Raw genomic sequence first — 12,134 nt, forward strand, 5'->3', positions numbered from 1 at the left:
GAGCCAGGTGTATCATTGGATAATCCATTCATTCAGGCTGCTCCCCTTAAAATAGACCTGGTTCTGTCCTTCATGTTGTATTGCATTGGGTTGCTAATAGCCAGGATGCATCCAACAGTTGCTTCATGGGAGAAAAATGGCAGTCTTTTCCTGTAAAGATGGACAGCCTTGCAAACCCAGTGAAGGGTTGCTTCTTATTGGTAATGTTGTTGTTAGTTGCCATCAAGTCGAGTATGACTTCTAGCAACCCTATGAACAAAAGATCTGAACCCTGTTCTATCCTGTGTTATCCTCACACTTTCTGACACACTAGAACACATTCCAGTATTCACTGTGTCAATCCACCTGGTTGAGGGTCTTCCTCTTCTTCGCAGCCCTTCACCCTTCCCAGCATCATGTTCTTCTCCAAGGAATAGCTCCTCCTAGCAACATGCCCTAAGTATGTGAGGTGAAGCCTCATCATTCCTCCCTCCAAAGAGCTCTCTGGCTGCATCCTCTCCAACACATATTTATTCATTCTCTTAGCTACTCATGGGGTGTTAAGTGTTCTTCTCCAACACCACAGCTCAAAGGCATCAATTCTTTTTCTGTCATCCTTATTCATTGTCCAGCTCCCAGATGCATAGCAAGTGATTGGAAAGACTATGGCCTGAGTCAGACACACATTAGTCCTCAAACTGACATCACTACTCCTCAATAATTTGGAAAGGTCCCTAACTGCAGATTTTGTCTCTTTTTTTCCTGACTGCTGGTACCATGCAATGGGTTGGAATTTACTCCATGGTACTGAGTTTGGGTTTTTTTTTAAAATATTTTTCTACATATGGAGATCAGGGTACACCAAGAGCAGTGGCTGCTAAAAATGGGGCAGAAACGTTTTGAACTGAGGTGTGGCAAGAGCTGATACTGTGACCTTTTCCTGTTTGCATTTATATCTCCGTATCTTTCTGAACTTTTCTTGGAGGAAACTAAAAATTCCAATCATTTTATATTGTTTTATCCTTTAATAGCTCCTGGACTCATTATCATTTTGTGAATGTTGACACCAAGCTACCCATGGGAGAGAGATGAACTGCCCCCTGGGTTTGCCAAGGCTGCAGATCTTTACAGCAAGCTGGGACATATTCCTCCTGCTGGGCTTCCAATTGCCACCCTTTTGGATGGAAGCCCAATGCTTAACCACTGGACTACCAGGACTTCTTTCCTCCTTCCACTAGGGAAATGTGCTAGAAAAATGTGCCAAATATTAGTCTAAGTTATTTTCTTTTAGGTGCAAAGTTAATTCCCTGCCCCCCTTAGTGTGAAGGAGAGAGACAGAGCATGTCTTCTAGTTCGTGTCAAAACTGCGTGCTCTTTCCTCTGACCTACTTGATCCTTTATACTTTTTCCTCCTTTTTCAAGCAAGGTAGGTTTTTCCCCCCTACTTTTCATTGAAATGTGGAATTGCCTTAAGTCTAACCCCAGGCTTGTTAGCTGACTTGAAATTTAAAGTTCTTTTATTTTCTTTTTTGCTGAATAGCGTTTACCTATCCTCCTAAATAGATAGTGTGTTGTAAACTAAAATGTTCCCTTGTAAGCGTAAAGTCATTTGAACTCCAGCCTGCCCTTCTTCAAAGTTCCTTGGACTCTGGAGCCATTTCAGATACTTCCCTTTCCCTGGCACCAAGAGATGAGAGCCGGATTCACTGGGGGATGAAACACAACGGAAGGCAACCACAATTCGAGGAGTCTCCCTCAGCGGCTGCTCCTGGGATTCTCTACCCTGCTGTAGAAAAGCCACAGCCTGGTGGCTGATGGGGGTTTTCCTTCCTTCCTTCCTTCCTTCCTTCCTTCCTTCCTTCCTTCCTTCCTTCCTTCTCTCTCTCTCTCCTCCCTCTCTCTTTCTCCCCCCGAGTTAGTTTCAATCTCCCGGCCTAACCCAAGCTGATGCTGCACTCTAAATCAAATGGTCCACTGGCACTACAGTATTTACTGTTACTATTCACTTAGATTTCTGTTGCAGAACCATATTTTAGACAGAATGTATTAGTTATGCTTACAAGAATGTATTATACCTACATTAGCCATGGTTTACTAAGTTAATGAACTGTGGAGACAAAGAATCATTGGCACCGAGTTAGAGAGTTCTTGAGCTCCCTGTAGTACTCTGGTGCATTTTACTGAATTTGCTTTGAATTTGCAGTTAACTTCACTTATCTTTTTTTTTTTTTAATTGTCTAACTGGCTACAGGATAATATTTTCTTGATAGTTCAAATAACCTCTAGCCACTTGCCTCTTGACAAAGTTCTTTTCAGGCACATGCTCTTGAGGGTCCTCTCTGATCCCAAGTTCAAGGTTGTGGATTTTGCATTAAGTAACTTACATGATGCCCTTAACCAGGTGATGCTTGTAGTGCCTGACACTGTGGAAGCCAACAGTGGAGGGTCAATGTTTTCTGTGAAGCAGGTTATGATAGTACTGATGATTGAAATGCGAAAAATTGTGGTTTTTATGCCGCGAAGCATTCTAGGCTTATCTTGGTAGCAGGGAGTAAGGGAAGAGAATCAGTTTGGTGGGTCTTGCTATGAATTTAGATGTTATAGTCTTCACTCAAGGGAGCTCTGGTGGCCTATGGTAAGGAGTTACACTGCCAACCTGAAGGCAGGTGGTTCAAATCCACCAGGGATTCTGTGAGAGAAAAATGGATGTTTTTTCATATGTTTCACTGCCTCTGAAAATGCGCTGGAGGGTCAGCTATAAAGCCTTTCCAAGGATGCAAGGCAACAGCCGTCTCTCAGTTTTAACTGATGTGTGCGTGCACTGATGGGTCAATTAGGACACATATCCTGGCATTTAAGAGCACACTCTCTGTTCCCCTTGTCTGGAACCCACTTACCCACCGTCATCATTCCTCTTTGTCTTTTTCTGCTCTAGGCCTAACTCCACCCACAACTCCTCCTCATAAAGCCAACCAAGATAATCCTTTCAGGGCTTCTCCTAAACTGAAGTCCTCTTGCAAGACTGTGGTACCACCACCATCTAAGAAGGCCCGGTGCAGCGAGTCTTCTGGTAACCCCGGAAACAGCTCCACCAAGAAGGGGCCCGAGCACTCAGAGCTGTATGCCCAGCTCAGCAAGACCTCGGGCCTCACCGGTGGCCTTGATGAAAGGAAGGCCAAGCGGCCCAGCCTGCGGTTGTTTGGTGACCATGACTACTGTCAGTCTGTCAGTTCCAAATCAAAAATACTCATTAATAGCTCCCAGGAGCTCCAAGACTCTCAACAACTAGACTATAAAGATGCCTCTGCGGATTGGCAGGGGCCAATTTGTTCTCCCACAGACTCAGACCCATGCTACCTGAGAGAGACTTTGGAGGGGAACAAGCAGATCTCTCCTTGTAGCACCCGAAAACAGCTGCAAGACCAGGAAATTCGAGCCGAGCTGAACAAACACTTTGGTCATCCCAGTCAAGCTGTTTTTGATGATGAAGCAGACAAGACCAGTGAACTGAGGGACAGTGATTTCAGTAATGAACAGTTCTCCAAACTACCTATGTTTATAAATTCAGGACTAGCCATGGATGGTCTGTTTGATGACAGCGAGGATGAAAGTGATAAACTGAGCTACCCTTGGGATGGCACGCAGTCCTATTCATTGTTCGATGTGTCACCTTCTTGTTCTTCTTTTAACTCTCCGTGTAGAGATTCAGTGTCGCCACCCAAATCCTTATTTTCTCAAAGACCCCAAAGGATGCGATCATGTTCAAGGTCCTTTTCCCGACACAGGTCGTGTTCCCGGTCACCATATTCCAGGTCAAGATCAAGGTCCCCAGGCACTAGATCCTCTTCCAGGTAAACTTTGTCAAGCACCACCTAAAGCATGGGGCTTCCCCAGAAAGTAAAAGTTTAGCTGTAAAATCCAAACCCCAGGCTAGCCCAGCACTACGTTCCAATTTCCAAAGCCAAAGGATCTGTCTTTGCACGTGACTTCTTCCCCAGTTCCTCTTACATCTGTCAGCTTTGAGTTCAGTGTCTTGAGCTGGTCTGATCTGAGAGAGAGAGCAATTTGTAAGAAACTTGCTCATCTAACTTTTTCCATTACCAGGAGAGCTGCCCTGTGCCAGGATAGTTGAGATCCCTGGGAGATAATGTTGCCAGTGTCCCTGAGATGGTGCTGGGGGTTAACATCAATAAGAGTTGCTGAGAGGGAACAGATCATGCCCAGACCGCTAAGCTGACTGGATGGACACTCACTGTCACTGGGAAATGAAAATGGTCCTAAGAAGTAAAAAGTCTTTTTTTCCTCCTCCCTAAATCAGCATGCTAGAGGATGTTCAGGAACCCCAGTACACTTGGGCTACATAGCAGTCGCAAATGCCTTTATTTTGTTTTTCTCCTCTCTCCCAGATCTTGCCACTACTACGAGTCAAGTCACTGCAGAAACCGTGCCCAGCGGAATTCTCCATTGTGTGGAAGATCAAGGTCAAGATCGCCCATCAGCCGTAGGCCCAGGTATTTATGCGCTTCTCATCCGACCCCCCACACCCTCCTTTTGTCTTAGATAACAAGGTAACCCCTTTATGTTTTAGATTTAAAAACCTATCATGTCAGCCCTCTTTCCTCTCCCCTTAATTATCAATAACTTTGCTCCTGTGGATGGAGGAGGTGGTTGACATAGTGACGGAGTTCTGTCTCTCAGGTACGACAGCTATGAGGAATACCAGCATGAAAGACTGAAGAGAGAAGAATACCGCAAGGAGTATGAGAAGCGGGAGTCGGAAAGGGCCAAGCAAAGGGAGAGGCAGAGGCAGAAGGCAATTGTAAGCAGCCCGGAGCTCACTGTCGTTTTCAAAGAGGGTTTCTCTCTAGTCTTTACTATTTATTTTCTTTTTCTCTTGCTTCTGTAGATGGGAAAATCAAACCAAAGCTAACACGTTGTTAAAATGTGCTATGTTCTGTTTCGCTTTGCCTTTGAAATATCAGTGAGTCCTTCACACGCCCTTAGATAGCCTCGTGGAAGGAAAAATGTTAAGCCAGTGCATTTCTCATTCATGTTTTCACTCTGGCCGTCTCTACTGCTGGCTTCTAAAGCAGAAGGACTGGGGGTTCCTTGAGTCTGATAATGATTCCATTAGGCTTTGTGATGTGTTTCCCTTACTGTTCTCCACTGCCTCTTTCTTAGAGTGAAAGATAAGTCTGTACTGGTGTTTGGTCTCAGTTTGGACCTCTTTTTGTGTCTCTTGTGACTGTATAAGGACTGGCTCGCCCATAAAGAGATTAGGTTCAAGCTAGTTTGAATGAACGTATAAGGGAAAATTTGCTCTGAACAGTCATCCTTTCTTGCTGGTGCTGAATCAAAACCAGAGTGGTTGACATGTCTGTATTTCTTAAGAGTGTTTCCCAAGAACTTACTATGTATTTCAGAACCACTTAGTACTGGGTAGTAGTTTTTTTGGATGGACAGATAGTACTAACTCCATCTCTATAAAGATCCTACTTATGTTACTCTGGTTTCTGCTCCACAGCAGTTTAGTAATGGGGATACTTGACCCCAAGTCTCAAAACTGTTTTGGAAGGAGGAGTGGCATCCACTTCCATAATAGCTTGCCTCGGGAAACCCTATGAACCTGGAGAGAGGATGAAAGGCACACAAGCGTCGAGGACTCTCCTTCATTGGGTTGCTATGAGTCGCCTGCAACTCAATGGCACTTAACATCAACAACAACAAACCTGTTGTCATTCAGTAGATTCTGACTCAGGGCCACCCATGCTTTGGGCATGTCGCAAGGGGAGGCTATTATGTGAAGAAAGACACCATACTTGTAAAGTTGGAGGGATGACAGAGGAGAGGAAGACCCTCAACCAGCTAGATTGACTGCAACAGTGGCCTTTAGTGTGTCAGAGACTGTGAGCCTGGCACAGAACAGGAGAGGGTTCAGATCTGTTGTTTTGTTTAGGGTTGCTAGGAGTTAAACTCACCAACATGATCACTGTGTGTATTTCAGATTAAAATAGTGCTCCATCGGATGTTCATGATTGGTTTTCAGAAATAGAATGACATACCTTCCTTCCAGTACTCCTCTGGGTGAACTTGAACATCCAGTCTTCCAGTTAGCAGCTCAGAGCTTACCTATGTAAATAACCCAGCTCCCTACTATTGCTGGATGGCAAACACAAAGCAATCCCATGGTCAGCCTCCAGCGCCTGCCCATGGCAGACATTCCTAATCGATTGCAGAGCTCTAGTCCCACTGAGCCCCTGTGGAGCTTTAGGGTCTTTTTCAACATGTTGTTCCAGGAAGCTGTGACTAATCAATCAGAAATGGCACTGGTTTTGATTACTGCAGCTGCTACTGGGCTATGCTAGTTTACAACTTTAGTGAAGATGATTATTTTTTAACGTATCTTACTCTTATGTGGACCAAGGTTTAAAGATTAGGTTTATAAAGAACCTTTAATAAAACTACTAGCATCAATACATTCTTGAAAACCTTGTCTCAAAGTGCTGACTAATGGAAGCATAAAGCATGTATCAGGCCGGTAGTTACTAGCTGGAGGAAACAGATGTAAATGAAAGATTTCTTAATCTCAGGCACTCCCGGAGAAAAAAGCAAGAAATAATTGAATGCTCAGGCTAAAGGTCTAGAGTGCCTGCCGCCATTTACCTCTGAAGCTACTGAAGACTGAATCAAATACCTGTGCAAATTGCAACACTTTGCCTCTTTTTTTCCGCCCAACTTTCAAATGAGCTGTGATATTAAGATCAGCTAAGGTATCATTAGTTCACACTTAAGCAGAGTAATGCAAATGAAAAATTCCATTTTTTCTACTATTGCAGTAGTTAATTAATAGCTGATTCAATAATTATAATAACTCACATTTATATAGTGCCCTGTAGTGTACAAAGTCTTTTAAAATGGCACATCGCAGTTACTCGTTCAATATGATTCTCTTCTGGGAAGATTATGTAAGAAAACAGTGTAATCTGAGTTAGAGAATTTGTTTTGTTTTGTTTTTTAAGTACCTTAGGATTCCCCTCCCCCCAACAATGTGATGGTAAATAAAGAGGTGACTGTAGCCATCATATAATTGCTCACTGGTGCAAAAGACTGTGTTGTCTAACTATTATAGTAGTCAAAATGCTGTCCACAAATGGCATCTGTTTCTTTTCCACTAGCCTAAGACCTTTTGGTGCCGGGTGGCTACCTAATATAAAGAAAGGGGGGCAGGTGACTTTTCACCAATTTGATTCTTTCCAGCTGGGTTGGATTCACTCCATGGTTCTTTTTCCGGAGCCAAAGCACTCTAGCACTTTAGTTCACTAGCCATTGCTGAGAAACAGACATAAAGCTGCTTTCCGTTCGAGGGACAGATGTTGACTCACTCTTCAGTTAATTCTGTGACAAAGACAATCATTTCAAATTTCCTTCAGAAGAGGACTTACAGCAATGTGCCTGTTAACTTGGCTTATATCAAATGATTGTGAATTAATTAACTAGATACTTGGGAGACTTTCAGCATCAGGTTTGTGTTTTTGGTTTACTTTTATTTTTTGAGAGAAGCTCTTGTGGCCTAGTAGTAAAGACTTGTGCTATCCATACAAAGGTATGGGTATTCAAATCCACCAGCTGCTTGAGGGGAAAAGACAGGCAATCTCCTCCTGTGTGATTTGCAGTCTCTGAAAACCCACTGGTAGAGTCAGCTGTAGGTCAGTTCCAACCTGACAGCATTTAACAACAACACATTTTTGAAGAGCAGATTTACAAAATTAGGTGAAGAGATATTTTACCACTTTACTAATCTGTGACCTACGGTTAATAAATGTTCACTAGAGATGTTATCTTTGCACTCAAATCAATCCCTACTTGGGCAATTACATGCTTTTTGTTTGTTTGTTTTGGTTAGTATAAGTGGAGACACATGACCTTTTATGTGACAAACACAGTGGTAGATACTTGGAGTGTAAAATTAACCAAGGCTGGGCTCCCACACATGGGAGCTTCAAGTCAACTGGCAAAGAAAGTCACACAAATAAGTGACATAGTATGATATGTGCTATCAAAGAGTTTGTGTAAAGCAGTGGGTTGGCATATGGGTGGGAACCCAAACTAGGGATGAGGGAGGACCTCCCAGGGGAGGGTAAGATTAGTCTGACTCCTAAAAGGAGGGTGGAAATTGTTTCTTTAAATCTGTGTTCTTCAATACAGTAGCCATTAGCCACCTGGCCAATTCAGTTAGTCTTAATTAAGATGCACTGTAAGTGTGAAGTATGCATTGAATTTCAAAGGCTTAGTACAAAAAAAAAAAGAGTGTTAATATCTCATTAACAATTTTTATATCTATTGCAAGTTGAAATGACCATACTTTGGATCCATTGCGTTACATAAAGTGTATTATTAAAATTAATTTTACCTCTTCCTTTGTCCTTTTCTTAATGTGGCTATAAGGAAATTTAAAATGACATATGCTGCAGTATATTTTTATTGGGCATTGCTATTCTAGACAGAGTCCCTAGCACATAAGGAATATCTGGAAAAGAATAAGGCATATTGGAGAACTGCTCGTCGTTTAACTAGAGTAGTGGCAAGAAATAATACTGGAGAACTTAGGAGACACCAGATCTTGCGAGGATCTGGAGTTCAAGCTAAAGCTTTTGAAGGCAATTTTAAAGACTTAATGAAACCATTGAGTGAAAATATTCTAATTGATTTCCTTCCTCAAAGTGGTCTGCTTCCTTGCACCATAATACATTGGAAAAGTCTATCTTTACCCTCTTGAGCACTGGGTTGCATGCAGTAATTGTTGACTGAGTTGAAAAACCACTTCTGGAACAGCCGTGGAAGCTAGGTTAATCACCTGGATGGGCCCTTATGGTTGATCTACATTCATATTTTTGAGACATTCCTGAAGTAAGGAATAAGTAGCATTTGGAATGTCCTGAGTGCTGACTTCCCCATTAGTCAGACCAATTTTGTACTTGGGGTGTCAGTAAAGTAGTGCAAAGCAGACGTTCCACAAAAGGCATTACAAAATAATTTTTCAAAATTATTTAATGACTGATGGTCCTTGCTCCTCATGTTTTGTGTCTTGTGTTGTTTTTATTCTGTGTCTCATAAGAAAGAATCTCTCTACTTTCCAGGGATTATACCTTGGAAATTCTCAGTTTGGCCCCACATGATTGCACCAAGCCAGGGAGTTAAGAGAACACATAATTAGTTATTACCAGCACAGAATCACATATTGAGGTTGACTATTGTCATTTTTCCATCGCCATTTTCCTCCAATTCCCATCTCACCTCATTCTGAGAAAACAGTTCCCTCTCCGCCTTTCTCAGTCTCACAAGCTTGAAATAATTCAGGTTATAGTGGAACTCTGTAAGCCATAGTCGAGGATTTAATGTCTAACCTGTCACTGCTCTAATTTCTTGTGGAGTTCCAAGTCCAACTCCATTTGCAATTCGTACAGTTTCCTGCCAGAAAACATGATAATGGGATGTTAATTTAAAGGGCAAATCTAGATATGATTATGTGGTTCAATACTTAAAACTCAAACCAGAGGGCTGGGATTTGACTGTGCCATTTCATTTCTCCCCTGTGTTGGTCAGTATGCAGCTGGGTACCAGGAATAGTATATGTCACTGTAATCATAAACGTCTTCCATATGGGGAAGGAAAAAAAAAGCCGAACCCACAGAAATGGTTACTTCCTTTTTCATGTTATCTTTTTGTAGCAAATGATAGGAAAGTTAAAAATCTTTTTCTCTGAAAGAAATATCATACAGATCAATATATGTTTTAACGTGAATCAAAACACACTATTTAGAAATGTTCAGTTTTATTAAAAGTAGATATGCACGCTCTCAATCTGTAGGGTTCATGTTTTCTAAGGTATCCTTGAGTTCATAGGTATCTTTGCTTTTAACTCTGTGCCCTGAGTTAGTTTACAGGTTTTCAGTCTTACATGCTAAGCAGGACTGTCCCTCAGTTTTACCAGGAAATGAGTGACTTAGGAAAACGCAAGAGTATAGTCTTGTTTTTTGTTTGGTTGCCCTCTTAGAGACATGAGTACTAGTGAACATGATAGTCATTATTCATACTCATACTCCCCGTCGTGAGTATACTCATAATCAGCCCTCCAGTGGATTTTCCAAGGCTGTAAATCACATGGGAGGAGGCTGCCCATCTTTCTCCCATAGAAGCCACAGGTGGATTTGAGCTGTCGGAGAGGTGCTACTTCGGGGTTAGCAGTAAAATTTACTATAGGCTCTACCAGCAAAGCGCTGCTATTAATATTAAGAGCAAGAAATATTTCCTAATTTTTCAAAGGATGGGTTGTGTTTTATTTTGAATACATATTCTTTTATTTGTACTGCAACCTATTCCAGAAAGGCCGAGAGTCTGCCACAATGAGTCAATCATTACAGGAACATAGAAAAGCTCCAATGTCACAGGCTAGCTTTCAGTGTGTGTACAATATATTACAATGAAATGTTTCAAGAAAAGATAAATAAATAAAATTTGGAAAATGTTCTTCGTACATTTAATTTTTTTAATGCTCACATTTTAGAGGTTTTTTGTTTAACATTTTGTCAGAGTTTGGAGTGTATTTCTGTTGGTTCATACCTCTCCAAGTCATCCACTCTTTTTACTTGTGATAGCTCCATCACTACTCTAGACATGGACGGAAATAATCATTCATCTCATCTATGGGATTGGTTAATCTGTGGAAATCTGGAGGAAGTTAACGGCAGCTACATTAGAATTGCACCCATATCTCTCGTTGTTGAAGTTAATAGGCAATTTTCTTGATTGATTTTTTATTATTTTTTTCTAGTACTTGATTTACAAAATTCACATACAAATTTGAACAAATGCTTTCAATTTCCCTCCACCCATCAAACTGTACAACCCAATAATTAATTCCCCCTTCCCCCTGCACATCCACGTCCCTCTGCTTCCAGCCTCTCCCACCCCTCCTAGATCCTTATACTCATTCTACACTAACGGTCTTATACAATATTTATCCTTGTGGGACTGAGTAAGTTCACTCAGCATAATGCTCTCCAGTCCTTCCCAATTTAGGTAGTAATTTACAAAGTTATTACTCCCACGTGCTGCATAGTATTCCATTGTGTGAGTGTACCATAATTTTTCAATCCATTCATTTGTGGTTGGGCATTTGGACTGTTTCCATGTTCTTGCAATGGTGAATAATGCTGCTATGAACATTGGTGTTCAAATCTCAGTTTGTGCCTCAGTTCTCATATTCTCAGGGTACATTCCAAGTAGTGGAATAGCTGGGTCATACGGAATTTCTGTGTTTAGCTTTTTGAGGAAACGCCAAACTGCCTTCCAGAATGGTTGCACCATTTTACAATCCCACCAACAATGTGTAAGAGTTCCTTTCTTGCCAGATCCTCTCCAACATCTATTATTTGCTGCCCTGTTAAACTTTGAATAAGCAATTTTCTTAACAACTAGTTTGACATTATTTTAGAGTTGGAAGGTTAGACCCAAAACTCTGGAAACCAGACTCTACATTACATTAGGTTTAGTTTTTCCTCCCCTATTACTCCCTAGGATTACAGGATATATTAATGGGATAACACATTAAAAACCAAGTTACTTTTCTTGGCATATATGATAGCACCAAGGAAGAGAAAACAACAGTTTCTCCTGGGTGGATGCCAGTTCATGGGATCCCTGTGTGTATCAGGGTAGGAGCTCCACTACTGTTTATTTAGAGAGTTCTGGTGGCTTAGTGAGAAGGAATTGTGCTGCTGATGCTCTGGTATGTGGTTCAAATCAACAGCTACTCGGCGGGAGACTGATGAGCAGTCTCTCCTTTGTGATTTATTGCCTCTGAAAACCTGCTGTAGAGTCAGCTGTGGATCTGTTCCCACCTGATCATACACAACAACCACAAAGCATTCATTTAATCTTTGATGCCTTTTCACTTTCTTCCCCTCCCTCCCGTTAATAAAATACCTCCTTTTATTAGAACAGCTTCTTATTTGATGAGAAACAAATATTTTGTGTTCCCCCTCCCCCACCTAACTGGGAAGCCCAGTAATCTTTTTTTTCCCCTAATTTTCTGACAGTTTATTAGGACTTTAGAAAATTTTACTTGGTTGCATTTTTTATTTTATTTTAATAAT

General features: G+C 41.6%; 1 protein-coding gene across 3 annotated transcripts in view; it reads left to right on the forward strand.

Moving 5' to 3' along the window:
* The window catches only part of PPARGC1A (peroxisome proliferator-activated receptor gamma, coactivator 1 alpha), a 1,278,036-nt gene that overhangs the window by 1,245,851 nt on the left and 20,051 nt on the right, over window positions 1-12,134 (forward strand). For all 3 annotated transcript variants that reach the window (XM_006899276.1, XM_006899274.1, XM_006899275.1), the window contains 3 exons: window positions 2,915-3,830; window positions 4,386-4,490; window positions 4,678-4,798. In XM_006899276.1, coding sequence (XP_006899338.1) covers window positions 2,915-3,830; window positions 4,386-4,490; window positions 4,678-4,798 — 1,142 coding nt within the window. The remainder of the gene's footprint in view (window positions 1-2,914; window positions 3,831-4,385; window positions 4,491-4,677; window positions 4,799-12,134) is intronic.

The sequence above is a fragment of the Elephantulus edwardii genome, unplaced genomic scaffold (genome assembly GCF_000299155.1).
Source record: "Elephantulus edwardii isolate Elephantulus edwardi_28Jun2011 unplaced genomic scaffold, EleEdw1.0 scaffold00251, whole genome shotgun sequence".
In the NCBI taxonomy this organism is placed as follows: domain Eukaryota; kingdom Metazoa; phylum Chordata; class Mammalia; order Macroscelidea; family Macroscelididae; genus Elephantulus; species Elephantulus edwardii.